Source organism: Ornithorhynchus anatinus, chromosome 13, assembly GCF_004115215.2.
Source record: "Ornithorhynchus anatinus isolate Pmale09 chromosome 13, mOrnAna1.pri.v4, whole genome shotgun sequence".
NCBI lineage: Eukaryota > Metazoa > Chordata > Mammalia > Monotremata > Ornithorhynchidae > Ornithorhynchus > Ornithorhynchus anatinus.
In genome coordinates this window covers 24,122,479-24,143,586 of record NC_041740.1, presented here as the reverse complement: position 1 = coordinate 24,143,586, position 21,108 = coordinate 24,122,479, and the positions used below count along the sequence as shown (strand labels likewise).

General features: G+C 47.1%; 1 protein-coding gene across 1 annotated transcript in view; it reads right to left on the bottom strand.

The window, feature by feature from the left end:
- The window catches only part of NAMPT (nicotinamide phosphoribosyltransferase), a 41,920-nt gene extending 21,045 nt beyond the window's left edge, over positions 1-20,875 (bottom strand). The window contains exons 1-3 of the mRNA XM_029077685.2: positions 20,723-20,875; positions 3,409-3,565; positions 1,174-1,277 (exon numbers count right to left, since the gene is read on the bottom strand). Of these exons, the coding sequence (XP_028933518.1) occupies positions 1,174-1,277; positions 3,409-3,565; positions 20,723-20,779 (318 nt within the window). The 5' untranslated portion in view covers positions 20,780-20,875. The remainder of the gene's footprint in view (positions 1-1,173; positions 1,278-3,408; positions 3,566-20,722) is intronic.
- Between the last annotated feature and the right edge of the window lie 233 nt (positions 20,876-21,108).

Here is a 21,108-nt window from a genome sequence, read left to right as displayed (position 1 = left end):
TTATCGTCCTGTTATCTGATGACAAACAGGGTTCATAGGCAACACAGATGAAACTGTTCAAGAAGGCAGATGAGCCTTCTGTGATCGGTCCAGATCTCAGAGCCACAATGCTAGACCTTTTGTGCTCAATACCACTGATTGTTTAGTAAAAATAAAACTTGGCATCTCGCTATCCCCACATTCTTTGACAACTTCCCAAAGGGCAAAGGGCTTTCTTAATTCAGTTTTCTAATTCTTTGTCTAGTTGTGTGTTTTGGGATAGCGTGACAACAATGATGAAGATGGAGTTTCCCCATCAGGAACCTGGGAGAGCCTCAGTGCCGAGAACCCACACGGAGGAAATGATTTGAGGCGTGGTGGTTTGGGCAGTGTCACCTAGCTCCCTCAACCCCGTCAGTCACGCTCCTCCTGGGGCAGGGAATACAAGGAAGAACGTATAGGTGTGAAGGGGTGTAGCACCTTGCAGAGGCACACCAGAGTCTGGGGTTTTTTTCTTTTTAATGAAAAGGATCATTACAGCTGAAGTGACAGGAGCCCAGTGCCAACAGGCTGCTCGAGCATCAGGGCTCTGCAGGTGACTGAACTGATAACTGCCACTCACGTCAGATAGTTCTCGGGATTCCTGCTGGGTCTTCTCCACCTTCCAGAACACACTCACGGCAGTTCGTCGACCAGGAAATTTCACCACTGATGGCATGATCCCAGCAGGCGGAACTGGGACTGGAACCTAGGTCTGCTGATTCCCGGAGCAATGCTTTCCCACTAGAACGGCAGGTCTTGGTACTGCCTTTGTAGCCAAATTCAGTGATAACACTTACCCTAGTTGCTGATGAGAGTCTGGCTGTGAGAACTTTCCCACTACATCTGTTTGCATAATGACACGCCATTTGAAGTTACCTTCCAAGAGCATGACATTTTGGACACACCAGAAAGTTCAGCCCGCTCTCTCAGGCTAAAACCACAGAAATGACACACCTTAGAACCTGGAGGGTCAGCTCTGGAGTCCGTAAAATTGGAAGATAATTTCTTCTTGAAGGGGGAAAGATTAAGACTACAGAAACTGCAAGATTAGGTGGCTGCCCCAAGTTAATGAAAACCCCCAATCCTGGTTTCAAAGCATCGACTTATAGAGGCCCATCGGAAAGAATACAAAAGCGTGTGTACCAATTTTACCTCAAGAATATAGTTCCATCCCTTCTCGTTAAAGACATCATCTTGAAAATGCTCTTTGTAGACCTCTTTGGCTTCCTGGATTTTCTCTTTGGTCACGACTTTCCCTGTGATGAGAAATGGCTTCCGTTACCACACTGCATGTACCACAAACCCTGGGAAATATGACTCCAGTTTTCTGCATGAGAAGGTAGGAACTGAGGGGTCAGGTGGCTCCTCCAAAGCCAATAGAAGACCACTCAATGGAGTTCAAACTTCCGGCTCCAGGACCCAACTCTAATTCTTTCTAAAAAGGATGCAGCTACAGGGATGGCCATCTATTGTCCTAGCAGTATATTTTTACAGCAACAGACCCTGAGGTCGTTTCCAAGGCTTCCTGTCACTATGAAGTTACCTGGTCATCCTGTTTCCACTGGGGAATGTTCCTCAGATGGCTTCCACATTTGGGTGCATTTCCCCACCCCCAACCTAATTAAAAGTGGGTAGAGGGGGCTGTATTCATGAGGGAGGCTAGTAATATACATGTAACACCTGCCCTCGCTCTAAGTCACCAATTCATGTGGCACAAAAACTCACAGGAGACTGCATGGCATGACCATATGATGATGTACGGTGGTGGTGTACGTGATGGGAGTTGTTGATTCAGTCCCGTTATTAGAGGACAGATGTCCATAACAAATACACAATCACAACCGGCACCCTGCCTGGCACTTGAGAGAGAAGCCAAGGGTTGTGGTCTTTCCAGAACAAGGGGGCGGTACGCTAGCAGGGCTGTGTGGGGAAAGCTTGCATTGCTTGCTACCCACGGGCCTGGGAGTCAGAAGAACCTGGGTTCTAATCCTGGCTCCGGCACTTGTCTGCTGGGTGACCTTGGGCAAGTCGCTTCACTTCTCTGGGCATCAGTTAGCTCATCTGTAAAATGGGGATCGAAACTATGAGCCCCACGTGGGACACGGACTGGGTCCACCCTGATCATCACGTACCTCCCTAGTCCTTGACACATAGTAAGTGCTTAACAAATACCACTATCATTATATTATTATTAAAGCAACAGGATGGTACTTGCTCTAACAAGCCTCAAAAGTGCTGAAAATTGGATTTAAGGAAACATCTGGCCAATTCTGTCAGTTTCTTAGATGGGAGGTGACTCACTGCCTACAGCACTTAGTACAGTGCTTTGCACACAGTAGGTGCTCCAATACAATTGAATGAATGAATGACAGAACCCCAGCATTCGTGTGATTTGCTTTTTATAAAACTGTAAGCTGTGTCTGAGCTGTCTGAGCATAAACTGGGGTTGGGGATGGGATGGTTATTTGTCCACAACTGAGATTATATATCATCTGAAATAATTCTGAAAATATTACCAGAAAAGGTGGCTGGATATGAGATTTCATGCGTTGTGAAGATCTTGGAGAAGAAATGCTATAAGGACACTCAGCATTTTAACATTTGTGACTAAACTGGCACCATGAGTTGAAATGAAAAAAAAGGTGAAACTTGCATGAGTTTTGACAACCTAAGAAAAAACCCTTTAAAATGTCATCCTGCTCTACACTGAGAAGACGTAACCATATTCTGATTGCACATTAAAATTCTTCTAATTAGTAAAATAAAAACAAACATTTGAAACACGACTTAGAGCATGAGTTTGATATAACAGAATATTTTAAAATATACAGCACACATTAAAGTTAAACACACAGGCACTAGAGTGAACTATGTTATAAAGTTTTAAGTTAAACCCTCTCGAGATTAGTGTATAAATTCCTTGGCAAAAAACCAAAACATTAATGATTACATTTATGTATTAGCAAATACATTTAACAACTTTTTTCTCCGAAGTATGACTGAATTTTGAATTCCACTGTTACGTATCCAAATGCAACCCCAATTTCTACATTAAATTCTGTGGGTAACAATTTCAATGGAATAAAAGGCTTGTTTTAAGATAAAATCAACTTTGGTCACTTCCTCCTTCCCTCTTCATCCAAGCAATTTTTATATATTGGAACAAGCCTATTGATGAGAAAGAACTTAACAGAGGGATATTATAGAATTTTAAGTGATTTTGCTGGATATTTTTTTTCCCCATTCCAAACAGTTTGGAATGAGAGAAAATTTACTTCAAGATAAAAAAAGACCCTTCAGAATGTTATGTTAATTGGCAGAATTCAGCAAGATTGGAGAAAAACGTTGAGGCACAAGCAGTGTATTTATGCTGGGAAAAAATAATACCTTTTAAGTATTTATTAAGAATGTACTGCAACCCATAAAATACGGTTTCCTCATATTTCACCTTCCTTACTTTGGAGTTTTCAGTCTTCTTCTCTCGGCATTCAAAGTAGGAATAAACTTTGCTTGTATTGGGTGGATATTGCTTATAATGAGTAACCTACATAAAGAAAAAACCAGTAAGAGAAATGGCAGAGGTCAGAATCAACCAGAACTTGAGAAGGCACAAAAATCTGCTTTAAGATTTCAGCGAAGAAATAAAAACTAAATTTTACTGCATCAACCATGTTCTCCCATAACACAACCCCAAGTGGTTGCATTAAGCGGCAGTTCTACCTTCAAAACAGACAAAAACTGCAAGTAAGGAAAGGTACCTAAGTTCGTTGGGGTTGGGAACTTGTCTACCAACTCTGTTGCACTGCATTTTCCTAAGCGCTTAGTGCAAATAAGGGCTCTATACCATTGATGATGATTAGTACAGTGCTCTGTACACCATAAGCGCTCAATGAACACGGTTGAATGAATGAATATTTAGGTGAGAATTCAGTACAGCTCCGGAGGAGCTCATATGGCTCATAGTCTTTAGAATTCAAAACACACCTAAAGGTTGTAGAATATCTAGAATCATGTTTTTAGTCTAAAGCATGTGTTCTCTCCACCGCGCACAGTAACACAGGATCCTCTCTCAGAGGTAATGTGTTTGGCCATAGATATTGGAAACTCGGGTCATATCTACTTAATTTCTGTGCTTTCTAAGTCACTGAGCTTTTTGCTGTGGTACTCTGGCCACATCCTCTGCACAACTGCAGCCTTTACTAAGACAGCCTGAGAGTGCATTCACAGACTATTCCTGCAAATCCTTATTCCTTCTCACCTTCCCAATGGAACTAGTCCCCAAATCCTTGCGGTGTACTTACTGGCAACCTTATTCCCCCCTTTAGAATGTGGTTTCTTAGTACTGTGCATCATATTTGCAGTCACCTCTAACATAACAAGACGGATCGTATTCCTGAAGAACTTTGCGTTATAGAAAATTTGCACTGTAACATTCCCACCCTCCCTGACGGTGAATGCATGGCACAAGGACTTGCTCACACGAAGACACATGGCATCGTATCCAAATAAGGCGCATGCTGTCAGAAGAAAGTTCCCAGGACTGCCCTCAGATGCCTGAGCACCCTGAGGTGGAAAAAGAATTAGCTGCCCCACCTGGCATGAAGTCATGATGATACCCTGTATCTACCCCAGTGCTTAGGACAGTGCTCAGCACATAGTAAGCACTTAACAAATACCAACATTATTATTATTATTTCACTGCACACCCTGAGCGACAGGAGTCTGCTCAGCCCCCCACATCTACGGCATCTCCCCATTCTGCTCCAGAGCTATTGCATTCCCCTCCAAATCAGGCGAAGAAAGCAATGTGGCCGAATGGAAAGAACCTGGGCATCAGAGGACCTAGTTTCGATTCCCTGCTCCACCACTTGTTGGCTGTGTGACGTTGGGCAGGTCATTTACTTCACTTCTCCGGGCCTCAGTTACCTCATCTGTGAAATGAGGATCAAGACTCTGAGTACCACATGGGACAGAGACTGGATCCAACCTGACTAGCTTGTACTTACCCCAGTGCTTAGTAGAGTACCTGGGACATAGTAAATGCTTAACATACACCATAATTATTAAAAATAGGGGCCAGGAGCTTCCAAAATTTTAAACCGTGGGCAACCTCTCTGATCTGGCCAAGCGACTAGTTCACATCAGCCCTCATCACTGCCTAATTCTACAAAAATGTTTTATCCCGTGGTAGCAGCTGAACTGTACCAGTATTTGAAATTGATAGTCTTTCTCCTTTGCTTGCTTTAGCTTCCTGTTAACTGCTGTAAAAAATTGGCAATGCCCTTTAAGTGTGCTTTGAATTCACCATTCTGGGTCTCTCAGAAATTCTGCCTCCTATCTGGGGGGGGTGGTCTTTTGGGATAAAGGACAGGGTCTAAGGTCATACCAGCCTTGTGATTCTTATCCACCCCACCCCCCCGCAAAAAAAAATAAAATAAAAGTTTGAAAAATCCCCACTCCCAGAAAACACTGTGTTCACTGATGTGGAGTAAATTTGGCTTATGAAACTGGGCCCTTTCAAAGCAATCAGAAATCCACAGAAAATCTAGTAGCATTAGGGGGTGAAAGAGCATTCCTAGGGCTCACTGTTCCATTGCTAATATTCTCTGAACTGAGAAATGTGGCAAGTCAATGGTACATCAAATCCAAGTCAATGGTACATCAAATCCTGCCAAAGAATGAAAACAGAGGTAGGACTTAAATGCTTGATTTCAGCACTCTGAGGTAAGAGCTCAAGATTTCTCTACTGTAAGAAGAGCTGCTTGTGTTTTAGAGAGAGAGAACTGAGCAGGGCATTTGGCCAGCATTTAACTCCGGTGTTCCCCAAAGCCCCAAAAACAGCAGGGCAAGCCTGTGGAAATTGTAAGCTTGCTGGGGGCAGGGAATTGTACTCTCCCGAACGCTTAGAATAGTGCTCTGCAAACAATAAGTGCTCAATAAATATAGCTGACTGCGAATCGGGCCCTCGGCTAACCACGTCTCCTGCTAGCCCAGTCCGGGCCTGATCCAGCTGGCCAGAGCTGAGCCTTCGGCCCGTCAGGTCCCGGGGGTGAGCCCCGACCACAGAGGCAGGTAGGTGTATCTTCGGCCATTCTGAGGTCCTAGTGGGTTTCTGAATCATGTGTTTCACTGCATAGATGGGAACAGGCCTACAGGACAGCTCGTCCATCCACCCAGGCCGATACTCCCCGGTATTAAGGAGAGGGCAGAAAAAGCTGAGCGTGTGGTCGCACCAGGAGGCTAATGCGAAGCTGGACAGGTCTTATAGGGCTCAGAGGCCAGCAGTCCTCCAAATCGTGGGCTGGGACTGATCCAGGGGCAGGGCTCTCACTAGAGGGAATCTCGAGGGATAAGGTGGTTTAGACCCTCCGTGAATCATCCCAAGCAATGGCTAATAATTATAATAATAATAGTAATGACACTGCACTGAGCATTAGTATAAATAAGACAATAATAATTGTAATAGTGGCATTTATTAAGCAATATGTGCCACACACTGGTCTAAGCACTGGGATAGGGTACAGGGTAATCACATTGGACATAGTTCCTGTCTCACTTAGGGCTCATAGTCTCAACCCTCATTTTACAAATGAGGGAACTGAGTCCCAGAGAAGTGAAGTGACTCACCCAAGGACACATACAGCAGACAAGTGGCGGAGCCAGGATTAGAACCCATGACCTTGTGACTCCCAGGCCTGTGATCTATTTACTATGCCATGCTACCAGCTCTGCCACTTATCTGCTGTGTGACCTTGGCCAAGTAACATCATTTCTCCAAAGTCTGTAGGCTTGTTGTGGGCAGGGAATGTGTCTGTGATATTGTTAAAACAAATTGTTATATTGTTAAATGTTGTTTAAACCCCATATCTAAGGGGGGGAGGGCTTGGGGATCTTGCTCTTTTCCTAGAAATCCCCAGTATTAGAGATCCCACGCCTCCTCTAGCCAACCAGCACTGCTCACCTTTGTCCTAGCCAAGCAATGATTCCCCTGCCCAGACCTCTCTAAGCCCACAGTTGGGCCCATTCTTCTTGGGACTGCCTGGGATGAGTCTCAGGAAAAAAGTCACCCACAGGCAAAACCAGCCTGCTATTGATTCACTTCCGGGGCGCTGCCCCAAGGGCACTGCCCTGAAAACCTGGCCCTATTGCCCTCTAGACTGTGAACCCCTCAAGACTGGGGGGGCATCATGTCTATCAACTCTATTGTAGTTGTACTCTCCCGAGCTCTCAGTAGAGTGCTCTGCTCGCAATAAGTACTTAATAAATACCACTGATTACTACCCGTGCACAGTGGCAAATCCTTCGCAGTGATCTCGGGCCATTTTCTGTTCTGGTGGGGAGCGAAGATGAGAAAGCCTGAATGAACCCACCGGGTTAGGTTTTGGCCTGTGCGACCCAACAGCAGTAGGGTTCCTCAACCTTTCTACACTTGTTAAAATGGTTTTTTTTCTCCCCAGTGATAGCTTGGAGTATGTACTCAACCTCATGGAGCAGTTTTGGGATGCCATGCATAGCTACCTGCCATTTTGAACTGGTAGGGTTTTCGCTTGCTAACCCTGGCACTCTCATTGATCTCACACAGACCATAATGCAGCGGATCGGGTCGTTAGCATTAACAAGGGAATCTAATTGTAACGACTTTAGGTTCATTGTTACAATTAGGTGCCTAAGAAATGCTAATGAAGGACTGATACAAAAGCTCCAGGAGGTACCAAGTACCACAGCACAATACCAGAGTCCCAGAGACACAGCACTTAGCTTATGGTAACACTAAACTTTAACTTGACTGTTAATATGTTCCAGTAACTAATTAACATAATTTTCTTTGTAACCCAAATGCCACTGGTACTGGAGTTAGACTGCCCTTTTTTTGTGTGTGTGTGTGGGGGAAGAATCAAAAACCTTGTTGAATTTCACCTGTTCCCTTAGTTTTTCATTTCATTAACTTCGGTATTGGCCAGCAGAGAGGACCTTTAATAACCTAGTCACCACAGCTGAAAAGCGAAACCTGTATTTATGACAGCTACTGGGTACCCATCATCTTCTCTTCACACTGTCCCTCTAAACTGTAAGCTCCTTGTGGGAAGGGAACATGTAATAATAATAATTCTGGTATCTGTTAAGCGTTTACTGTGTTCCAGGCACAGTACTAAGCACTGGGGTGGATATAAGCAAATCGGGTTGGACACAATCCCTGGGGGCTCACAGCCGTAACCCCATTTCACATATGAGGTAACTGAGGCACAGAGAAGTGACATGCCCACGGTCACACAGCAGCCAAGTGGCCGAACTGGAATTAGAACCCATGATCTTCTGACTCCCAGGCCCGTGATCTATCCACTAAGCCATGCTGCTTCAACTCTGTTATAGTCTACTCTCCCAAGCGCTTAGTAGAGTTCACTGCAAACAGTAAGCACTCAATAGATATCACTGATTTTCCAGAAGGACCGCTTGTCCATTCTGACAGCCAGATGTCATTCCCCGTATCTTTTAAAGTGCCACTGCCGTGGCTCCGGCCCACCCTTCCAGGAGGGATCAGTAGCCAGGATGCCCTTGCAGGTCCCTATGGTAGGCTTCAGGGAAAGCTGACCGGGAAGTGCTTTTTCTGGGTGGCTTGGGTTCTGAGTTTACTCCTCCCATTGTTCAAGCAAATCCCAACCTACCAACATACTTACACACACACACACACAAGTGCTGAGGAGAGGTGCATATACATAAATGTAAGAGGGACTTAAAGTGTTGATCAGATTTGGGGTAGTACTTAGTTGGGGAAGACCTGTTGAAGGGAGGGCTTTGAAGGGGGAGAGGGTTGAGGCCTGGGGGCTTTGGGATAGGGGGGTGCCCAGCAGGGAGGAAGGAGATCCAGGCTCTGGGGAGAACATGAGCAAGGTTTTAGAGTGGAGTGCAGCCAGAATGGCTTGGGAGGAGCAATGCGAGCAGGGAAGCAACCAGTAGTCAGAGGACCTGGATTCATAATCCCAGCACCGCCACTTGCCCGCTTTGTGCCCTTGTGCTAGTCACTTCATTCCTCTGGGTCTCAGTTACCTCATCTGTAAAATGGGGATTAAGACTGGGAGCTCATCGTGGGTCATGGACTGTGTCCAACCTAATTAGCTTGTATCCCCCACAGAGCTTAGTACCTAGTAACTGCTTAAATGCCACAATTATTATTACCCCGGCATTTAGAACATTGCCTGGTACACATTAGAGAAGCAGCGTGGCTCAGTGGAAAGAGCCCGGGCTTTGGAGTCAGAGGTAATGAGTTCAAATCCCAGCTCTGCCACTTGCCAGCTGTGTGACTGTGGGCAAGTCGCTTCACTTCTCTGTGCCTCAGTTACCTCATCTGTAAAATGGGGATGAAGACTGTGAGCCCCACGTGGGACAACCTGATTCCCCTGTGTCTACCCCAGCGCTTAGAACAGTGCTCTGCACATAGTAAGCGCTTAAATACCATCATCATCACATTAAGCGTTTAACAAATACCACTTAAAAAGAATAAACGAAAATAAATAAGGTGGAGGGCTGGTTAAGAGCCCTGCAGTCAATGGGAAGGAGAATCTGCTTGACGAGGAAGAAGACGAGCACACTTTGGAGGGCTTTGAGAGGATGAAAGATGTATGCTGAGGGACATGAGGGAAAGCAGCGCGGAGAATGGACTGAAAGGAGGAAAATATGGAAGAAGGGAGTCTATACAATAGTGATAGGTAGTGCTTGAGCAAGGCTAGTAAGGGTGGAGAGATTAAGACAGACCTGTGAGGAAACATGGCCAGGCACTAGTAGTTGACCGGATGTAAGAGCAGAATGGTAGCGAGATGGTGAGGAGGAAACTCACTGTGGTCTAGTGGATAGAACACGGTCTTGGGATTCAGGAGGACCTGGGTTCTAATGCCGGCTCCGCCAATGGTCTGCTGTGTGACCTCAGGCAAGTTCCTTAACTTCTCTAAGCCTCAATCACCTCATCTGTAAAATGGGAACTAACACTGTGAGTCCCATCTGGGACATCGACCCTGTCCAAGCCGATTAGCTTGTACCTACCCCAGCGCCTGGTACAGTGCCTGGCCCATAGTAACAGCTTAAATACCACACAAGCACACACAAAGACGCTGTGGGCGTGGGGCATAGGAAAGATGGCGAGGCCAACTGTCATGAGGAAGTTGGGAAAGGGGGCTTAGGAGAGAAAATGAGAAGTTCCTATTTTTGAAACAGCCACGTTTGCTTTTGTAGACATGCAGAGGTTGAAAAGACCCCAAAATGATTTGCAGTGGTGTCAGTTCCCCAAGCAGTCGGAGATTATTAGGAGTTAGAGGGGAATGGCAGAGAAGAACAAAACTGGAGAGTGACCAATAGGACATCAATCACGATGTTTCATTTTCAAACAGTTGGGAAAGGGAAAGGGAAAAACCAAAAAGAAACTTTCCGATACAACTTGTTCACAAGTAACTCACTGAGCTCTGCACCTATTAGGAATGAATGTCTAGTTTGAGGTAGACAAAGTTAAAAATTTTTTTGAATACAAGTTGCCAAATGGAGATTTTCCAGAAGATAACTTCCACCGTCCGCTGTTTTTTTCTGTTTCTGAACTCCCCGGACCCTTCTCCACATAAGCTTTGCCCTGGTCTCAGAGTGCAGCATCCCAGAAGGGCAATCAATGGTATTTATCAAGAGCTTACTAAGTGCAGAGAACTGTATTAAGCAAATAGGAGTGTACAACAGAATTTGCGGACACACTCCCTGCCCAAAACGAGCTAAGGCCCATAGGCAGGACTTCATTCATTCAATCGTATTTATTGAGCACTTACTGTGTGCTCAAGGGGCTCACAGTCAAGAAGTGGGGAGACAGACAACAAAACCTGGCCCCTGAAAATCTCTTTCTATTCTTCTGTCCATATAGAAATCAAGAACACCAACACTGAATCCCGTGGGGCCATGAAAATTAAAAAAATTAAACTATCCAAATTCCCAAAGAACTTCTATGACTCAGAGAATGCAGCTCACAATGTTTTTAAGAATGCGAAGCAGTGTGGGTCCAGTGGATAGAGCATGGGCCTGAGAGTCCGAAGGACCTGGGTTCTAATCCCAGATCTGCCATTTCTCCACTATGTGGCCTTGGGCAAGTTCCTTCACTTCTCCGTACCTCGGTCACCTCATATGTAAAATGGGAATCAAGTCTGCGTCCAGCCAGATTAGCTTCCATCTATCCCAGCACTTAGTATAATGTCTGGCAAACAGTAAGCACTTAACTACCATTAAAAAAAAAGTATGTACATAGTACTGATAAGGTTACTTTCTACAAATGTGTCTTAAATAGCCAGATTGTGAGCTCTACACATTAACTGCCGCGAGAAAAGCACACTTTTTTGCTGCTTCGCCAACTTCGGAGTACCACAAACTATTCTGTGGGTGGTGTGCACCAAGAATTTACTATGGTGCTCTTCCCAAAATACACGACTAGCACAGTTTACTCTCTGAATGCACTATGTGCCTCAAAAAGACTGAAGAGATTTCATTCAAGAACAGCAACAGAGTATGCCAACCAATTTTTCAATATGCAATATTCTTCCCACTTTCAACAGATTGTTAAGCATTGAAACCTAGTGGAAAGAGCCAGGGTCTGCGAGTGAGAGGACCTGGATTCTAACCCTGGTTCTGCCACCAGCCTGCTGAGTGACCTCAAGCAAGTCATTTCTTTTGGGCCTCAGTTTCCTCTGTCACCCCTCTAGACAGTAAGCTCCTTGTGAGCGGGGAGTGTGTCTACCAACTCTTGTAATGTCCTCTCCCGAGCGCTTACTACAGTGCTCTCTGCATACAGCAAGGGCTCAGTAAATACCACTGACTGAATAATCTGTAAAATGGGGGGTTCAATAACTGTTCTCCCTCCTCCTAAGACTATATCTGTCCTGATGGCCAGATTGCTTAGTACCCTGCTAGACACATAGTAAGCGCTTAAACAAATACTATTAGCCACCCTGAACTCATTAATGTATTTTTTTTTAAATGGAAAGAATAGCTTACTTTTCACATTCTGTTCCGCATGCACGGCAGCTGACTCTAACTAGTTGGGGCACGTAGCCAACACAACACGCAAGGGAAGGCTGACTGCCCAATGTTAGTGATCCAGGTCTTTCAATTCCTCTCCTCCCTTCTGCTTTCTACCTGGAGGCATTTCCCTGATTCTTAGCACTTGAATCTGAAAGGAGTAACTCCGATCAGTTCATATTGCTACTTCTTGGCAGCTCGAGCAAATGGTGGATATCGGGGAGAGACGAGAGATTTAACCTAAAAGCTATAAGAAGTAGAGGGTTCGGGGCCGATTAGTGGATCTCAACTTTCGGCCCAATGGACGTAAGAGAAGCGTTTTCCGCGACAACTCTTGGGCACCCTAGCTGCCTTAGTTCACACAGGGTGAACATGGATGCCCTTGAGCCTTTCTTCTACAGCCATGAAAGGAGCTGCGGTGTGTCGTTTTCCTTGGATTTCTGGGTGTGGGCCTTGGGGCCCGATCGGCAAAGGCCTCCTGGCTCCAGAGATCCCTACACCAGCAGGGGCTGAAGTTCCTCTTCCTGCCCACTCTGGAAGCCGTTGGCCTGCTTCTCACTGGGCAGAGGCCAGGTCACCAGGAAATCTGGCCAGGCAGGAGTGGAGAGGCAGCGGTTCGCATGAGCGAGCCGTTGACGCTACAAGCTAGTAGCCGGAACTCCACCTCCAGCTTTCCCCAAGGGGTGGCTGGTTGGCCCCCTCCTGTTATTCCCTGCTCGGACCACTGCAGCTCTGCTTCATGCCAAGGCCAGCAGGTTGGCACTAGTTAAGAGAAGGGGTGGCTGAGTAAATGGCGGGGAGGGCCATCTCTCACTGCAGGCCGCTTCCTAACCCTGGACCGAACTCGGAGCGCTCCACTAGACAATCAACGTAGGTCTGGGAGTCAGAAGGTCATGGGTTCTAATCCCGACTCCGCCACTTGTCTGCTGTGTGACTTTGGGCAAGTCGCTGCACTTCTCTGAGCCTCAGTTACCTCATCTGAAAAATGGGGATTGGGGCTGGGAGCCCCAAATGGGACAGGGACTGTGTCCAACCTGAATGGCTTGTATCTAATCCAGAGCTCAGTACAGTGCCTGGCACATAGTAAGCGCTTAACAAAAAACACAGTTACTATTAACAGGGCTAAATTGTTTCCAGAATGATCCCAGTTGGACTTTGTGTCAGCCTAATAGAACATTACCTGATTGCGATGTACAAAATTTTACAATCACACTATATGTATTTCTCTTTAGGAAGCTAGTTTTAAACATTTTGTATCTGGTCTCCCTCTATTTACAGGTGTTTAATTACAGGGAAACCAGGAAAACAAAGGAAAGGCTCTTCAGAAGGGCACTCTTCTGAAAGCCCTGAGCCAGAGATCCAAAGGCCACGGGACTGATTTGCCATTTTGCAGGGTTGGGTTTGGGGATCTGACCTGGACGTCCCCATACAATACGCAACCATATGTCCCTTTACGGAAGGAGTGAAACAGAACACGGCAGTCCTCTGCGCATAATAAACAATCAATAAATACCATCGAGTGACTGAACACAGAGGACAACTAAGTTGCCCAAAGTAAGAAAGCAAATAAGGGAGGTTCAGCTTTATTCTTGTGAAATCTAGCTTTAGTCCTGCTTCATCTTGGGCTTGGAACTGGGGCTAGGGAGGTAACTCAGTAAATCCTTTTGCTAGCTGGAAGCTTTTCCTTTCCCAACAAAAACCTACTTGTCTGCTGGGTGATTTTGGGCAGGTCACTTTACTTCTCCAGGCCTCGGATATCTCTTCTGTAAAATGGGAATTAAGACTGGGAATTCCATGTGGGACAGGGACTGTGGTCCAACTTGACTTGCATTTATCTACCCCAGCACTCGGTGAAGTGCCTGGAACCTAGAAAGCACTTAAATACCATGTAAAAAAATTAGAAAAGATTTGATCTCTGCCCTAAAGGACCTTATGATATAACAGGAGTAGAAGAGGCAAACAGAAATACATGAACATTCTTTTAGAAGCGTGTCAGGGGCGTGAAGCTTAAAGGAGTTAGAGGGGTGGTCCAATTTAGAGCTGGACATAAATATTGGCACAGCCAGAGTGGATGGCAAGAAGAGGAAAGTTGGCTCTAGGACAGCATCAGACAGGATGTAGTACTCAATAAGTGCTCAGTAATTACCACTGTTGAGTGTTTTAAAGCACCCAATCACTCTGCCCCTCCTAAGTTATCTCACTGCTCTCCCACTACAACCCAACCTGCGTACTATACTCCTCTAAAGCTAACTTTCTCACTGTACCTTGACCTCATCTATCTCATCATCGACCACTTGTTCACATCCTGCCTCTGGCCTGGATCGCCCTACCTCCTCATACTTGAAAGAGGCTCACTCTCCCCACTTTCAAAACCTTACTGAAAGCACATCTCCTCCAAGAGGCCTTCCCTAAGCCCTCATTTCCTCTTCTCGCTCTCCCTTCTGCATCGCCCTTGCTCTTAAATGTGCTTCCTTTATTCACCCCTCCCTCAGCCCCACAGCATTTATGTACATATCCATAAAGTATTTACTTATATTCATTATACTTACAGCCTCTAGACAGTAAGCTCGTTGTGGGCAGGGAGCGTGTCTATCACCTCTGTTATACTGTACTCTCCCAAGCGCTTAGTACCGTACTACGCAGACAGTAAGTGTTCAATAAAAACGACTGATTGAGAGAGCTCTGAGGAGGGATAGGGGAGGCGGGGGGGGGGGGGGGAGAAGAGGGACAGAGTATGGGCTCCCATTGGGACACAAGAGTTCACTTGGCACCCAGACTAGCTTCCCAGCTGCCCAGGAAGGGCGGATGAGCAGAAACTTACACCATGCCACAAGCATGGCCTAGTGGATAGAGCCACCGGCCTGAGAGTTAGAAGGATCTCTCTGCCGAGTGACCTTGGGGAAATCACTTCACTTTTCTGGGCCGCAGTTCCCTCAACTGTAAAATGGGGATTCTATCGTAAGCCCCTTGTGGGACAGGGACTGTGACCAACCTCACTAGGTGGCAACTACCCCAGGGTTTAGAACAAATGCACAGCACATAATAAATGCTCAACAAATGCCATTAAAAAAAAGCCATTTCTATGCCATTGAAGATCTGGGGTCAGTCAATCAATCAATGGTATTTATTGAGCACTTACTACGTGCAGAGCACTGTACTAAGCACTCGGGAGAGGACAATACAACAGAATTAGCTGATACGTTCCCTGCCCATAACAAGGGTCCTGCCCAAGACTCAACACTGGCCTCTTAGTTACTGCCAACACTTGTAGGGGCAAAGCCTTCCTTCCTAACATTTACGCCGCTGGCGAGGCTGAGGCTGTTTGGAACCTGTGAATGTTTGCCTTGCCAGATTCATCATAATCTATTATTAGGTCTCTTTCTCGGCTCTGCTTCTGGCTCTGCCGCTTGACAGCTGTGTAACCTTGGCCGAGTCACTTCACCCAGCCCGCACACTTCGTTCTTCTAACGCTAGCCTTCTCACTGTACCTCGATCCCATCTACCTCACCGCCAACCTCTTGCCCACATCCTCTCTCTGGCCTGGAACATCCTCCCTCATATCAGACACTTGGTCTGCCCCACTTCAAAGTCTTACTGAAGGCACATCTCCTCCAAGAAGCCTTCCCTGACTAAGCCCTCTCCTCTTCTCCCACTCCCTTTTCCCTTCATTCATCCCCCCTCCCACCCCCAACAGCACATGTATAAATCTGTAACTTATGTACTCATCTTTTTTATTAATGTCTGTCTCCCCTCTAGACTGTAAGCTCATTGTGGGCAGGACTGTGTATGTTTGTTGTTATATTGTACTTTCCCAAGCACTCAATACAGTGTTTTGCACACAGTAAGCACTCCATAAATACAACTGATTGAATGAATTAACTTCCCTGGGCCTTAGATCTGTAAAATGGGGACTGAGACTGTAAGCCCCATGTGGTAGAGGGATTATATCCAACCCGATTTGCTTATATAGAACAGTGCCTGGCGTGTAGTAAGTGCTTAAACAGTATTATCATCATATCCCACTTGGATGGTGAGCCCCTGATGGGGATGACCACTGCTCTGATTACCTTGTCATCACCTCAGCACAAGGTTTACGGTATCAGAGGTAAGAATGGCTAGGAGGGAGGGGGCAGTGGAGTCACCCAGCAAGTTTGCTTGGATTCTAGTCTGACAAGAGTGAGTGACAACTGGAATCCGTGGTAGGCTTTTTCGAGGGGATTGATTTGATCCGATTAACACTTGAGGAAGAGGATTCCTGCTACTGTGTTCAAGACATCCTGGAGCAGGAAGGGGCTGGAGACAGGAAGACCTGCAAGAAGTCGGCTACAGTACTGTGAGAAGTGACCTAGGGCTGTGACTGAAAGAGTGGAAAGGGACAGATTCCTAAATTGTGTAAGATTTGGGATTGGGCTGGTCGTGGGCAGTGTGACTGAGGAATCAAAGGTGATTCCAAGCTGATGAACCTGGGGGTTAGAAGATGAGGGTTCAGAGGGGAAAATGAGCTCAGATACCTGGGTTCCAATCCCAGCTCTGCTTCCTGCCTGCAGTGGGACCCAGGACAAATCCCTTACTTTCTCTGCGCCCTAGTTTCCTCATCTGTAAAATGAGGATTCAAGTAAGTTCATTGTGGGCAGGGAATGTGTCTCTTTATTGTTGCATTATATTCTCTCAAACGCTTAGTAGAGTGCTCTGGACACAGTAAGCATTCAATAAATACAACTGAATGAATCGTTCTCCCAATATCCCTCTCCCTAGAATAAGCCTCACATGGGGCAGGGACTGTGTTGCAATCTGATTATCCTGTAACCACTGCACCACTTAGCACAGTGTTTGGCACATAATAAGTGCTTAACAAATGTCACAAATATTTATTAGATTGATTTACTATATTTGAGGAAGTCTAACCAAAATATCCTGACAACAGGAAGGCAGGTGAGCTGGAGACAAAAAGTCAGGGCTAGAGCCATAGATCTGGGAATTCCCAACCCCAACTACCGCTAATTAGTTCACAGCTTTGTGATTTAATAAGCAGTTCATAAATTTTGCATGTTTATTTAACAGCTATAAATTTAAAACAATTTATAATTCATTTGTCAGCCTTCTGTTTCCCTGCGAGTGTTTACCAGATGGCGATGGACCCCCGTTTTCTGGTATTTTGTTCAGCCAGTTCCTAAATGTTTTCAATCTCTGAACAGTAAGACACTCAGTTTGTGATGGATAAATTGAAGTTCCTGTTACTAGCTGATCTTTATATTGTTTAAAGGGGGGGGGGGGAGGGACAAACAACAACAACAAAAAAAGCCCAAGACCCATCTCACCAGCAGGCTGCAAGGAGCACACTTCAGCAGGGGGGAAGGGAAGACTGAAAAGGTGTAATGCAGTCTTGGGGGGAGTCATTTGCAAATCTGCCTAGAACAACAAGCTCAAACTTCAGTGGGAATTTCCCCTAATGGATCTAGTAAATAAAGCACTGTCAATGCAACAGATTTTAATAAGTATAATAACGCTTATTATATTATACTTATGATAAAGCATGGATCTGAGAGTCGGAGGACCTGGGTTCTAATGTGATCTTGGGCAAGTACTTCAGTGGGCCTCGGTTTCCACATCTGTAAAATGAGGATTAAGACCGGGGGCCCCATGTGGGGCAAGGCCTGTGTCTGACCTCATTAGCTTGTATCTACCACAGCACTTAGTACAATGGCTGGCACATAATAAGCGCTTAACAAACAGCATTTTAAAAAATTGAAAGGCATTTATTTAGTGGGGTTCCTGCTTCAGCCTGGTGTGGAAGCTGAGCCAAATCTACTAAAGACAGTGGAAACGGTGAGGGCCTATGCCTGGTCAAAGACTGAAGACAGTGTACCTAAAACTCATATTATCCCCCTTTTCCTTCTTCCTCTGATCTGAAATTTGATTTTTATGCCCACTCCCCTGCCAGACTGAAAGCTCTTTGGAGGCAGGGATGGGGGTCTAGGAAATGCTATTACTACTGTACTTTTCTCAAGCGCTTCATACAGTGTCCTGCACAGAGTAGGTAATCGATATTACTGATGAAGAACGCTGTTTGCCTAAAGGAAGTGTCTGGCCTCTGGATAGATTCTAATCTTTGAATAGTGTGATATTAGTTACAATTTGTCCGGAGACCAGACATGTGACATCTGACAGCTCACTACTACCCAGAAAATAGCCAGTAAATGTGATTTTAAGAGGAAAAATCTTCTATAAATCTAAAGAGGCTACTCTCTGGGAGTCAAAGGCCCTGGGTTCTAATTACAGCTGTGCCATTTGCCTGTTGCATGACCTTGGGCAAGGCATTTACCTTCTCTGTGTCTGTTTCCTTATCTGTAAAACAGGGAGTAAATAAGTATCTTCTCCCCCAGGCCCAAGTGGGCTAGGAGACCGAAGAGGAAGGGGGACTGTGCCTAACCAAACTTGCATCCACCCCAGTGCCTGATAAAGTGCTTTGCACATACTAAACGTTAAACAAATGCCACAAGCATTATTACTTAAGCCATCCCAAGTGCTACCAAAATCAGAACTCCTGGTCATCGGCATGGTCCTCTACAAAGCTATATATCTTGGTATATGTATTAAAGACACCGCTAAAGAGTTCCAGAAGTCTGTCAAAAACACACCCACTGGTTCGCAAGATTTCCATGGGGGGAGTTCCACAAACCCGTGGGCTCCACCCATTTGCACGGACACAGCCAAGTCACACTATACAGCCTCATGAATGCTTTTACTGGAAATAATCACCGGCAGCTTTTTTTGAACACTCCCCCTAGGATTTCAGGCTCCAAACCCTGTAAGTAACCGGACTCGTCTCTGAAGGGTGCTAATAACTGGACCAAATCTAGTCACGCTAAGGGAAATGCGAAAAACGAACAGCTCAACTAGGGGAGAAAAACCCGATGTCAAGATTTTTAGGCTCCGTAGTAGACTGCTGTGGGCTCAAGAGGGTCCCTGATCAGACATCACTATTACCCATGAAGCACATCACGGCTCGTCAAAGAAAAGGAGAGCAGTTTCTCCCAATACAGTAAAATTTAGAAGTTACTACTGTCTATTACTAGACAGTACCCCCACAAAAGGGCAATAAAGATAATGCCACTTGTCTGCTGTGTGACCCTGGGCAAGTCATTCGCTTCTCTGGGCCTCCGCAGCGTGGTTTAGTGGATAGAGCCCGAGCCTGGGATTCAAAAGGTTCTAATCCCAGCTCTGCCATTTGTCTGCTGTGTGACCTCGATCAAGTCACTTCACTTCTCTAGGCCTCAGTTCCCTCATCTGTAAAATGGGGATGAAGAGTGCGAGCCCGATGTGGGTCAGGGACTGTGCCCAAACAAACTTTTATCTACCCCAGCGCTTAGAGCAGTTCTTGGTAATGTATTTATCTATTTATTTATATTCATGTCTGTCTCCCCCTCTAGACTGTAAACCCGTTGTGAGGAGGGAATGTGTTATGTTATACTGTACTCTCCCAACCACTTAATACAGTGCTTTGCACACAGTATGCGCTCAAGAAATACGATTAATAATCACATCAGTTCCCTCATCGGTAAAATGGGGATTAAGAGTGTGAGCCCCATGTGGATCAGGGACTCCGTCCAACCCGATTGACTTGTTTCTTCCCTCAGTGCTTAAAACAGTGCTTGGCACATAGTAAGCGCTTACCGATTACCATAATTATTATCACTCCCTCCTCTGTAGTCACTTCACTGGCCTCTGTTCTGTCATCTGTAAAATAAAGTGTGAGCCCCCTGTGGATCCAACCCGACTAACCTGTATCTTCCACCGGTGCTCAGAACAGTGCTTGGCACGTAGTGAGCGCTTAACGAGCACCACAATTAGAACTCCCTCCCCTACAGTCGCTTCACTGGGCCTCAGTTCCCTCATCTGTAAAATGGGGACAAAGAGTGGGAGTCCCCTGGGGAACAGGGATGGGGTCCGACCCAACTTGTATCCCCCCCCCGGCGCTCAGAACAGTGCTTGGAACATAGTAAGCGTTTAACGAGCACCACAATGATCATTAGAACTCCCTCCCCTACAGTCGCTTCACTGGGCCTCAGTTCCCTCATCTGTAAAATGGGGATAAAGAGTGGGATTTCCCCCTGTGGGGCAGGGATGGGGTCCCACCCCATCAGCCTGTTTCCCTCAAGGGGCTCGGTTCATCGTGGGCGCTGATGAACCACGAAGAAACCACAGAAGCCGGCCGGGGGTGGGGGGAAGGGGGGCCCCTGCCTTGTGACCAGGGGCTTCCAGATGAGTTTCGGAAAGGGGAAAATGGCAGAGAAATGGAAAGTGAAAGGCTGGGGCAGGGTGAGGGTTGCCAGCCCGGGGGTTGGCTACTGTCGCGGAGGATGACGGGGGAGGGCAAGGGGGTCCAGCCTGAGGATGGGGGAGAGGAGGAGGAGGAGGAAAAGGAGGAGGAAGAGGGAATGGGGCCACCCCCTCGGCCCTGACGACCATCCTCCCGGCGGCAGAAACAAAGCCTGACCGGCGGCGGTGGCGGCGGGGGGACCAGCAGGCCTAACTGACCCCCCGCCTATGACCCTCACGCCATGAGGGCCAGGCCGCCGCCGCCGCCGCCGCCCCCCTCACCCGCGCATGCGCACGGCCCCCGTCAGCCTGCCCGCACCCCCCCACCCCCGGAGCCCCCCCGGACCTTGTACGAATCGGTCGCCAGGAGAATGTTGAACTCGGCTTCGGCCGCGCAGTTCATGGCGGGGGGCGCGGGGCTGGGCCCGGCGGCGCTGCGAGGAAGGACGCAACTGGGCTCCGCCGCCCTCCGTCGCTTAAGTCACCCCCTCGCGGAGGGGGAGGGGGCTCCGGAGCGGAGGCGGGAGGCCGGTGACGTCAGCGGGGAGAGGGGGCGGGGCCGCACGCCCGCGCGCGCGCAGGGGCGCGCGGGGGCGGGGCCGCTCGCACGCGCGCAACCCTGCCAGGCGGCACTGCACGGGACCGGCCCCAGGGGGCGCCAGCCCGCGCCTGCGCACCGCGGGGCCGAAGCTGGCCTCGGGCCCCGCCGCCCGGGCCGGACGATCGATGGGC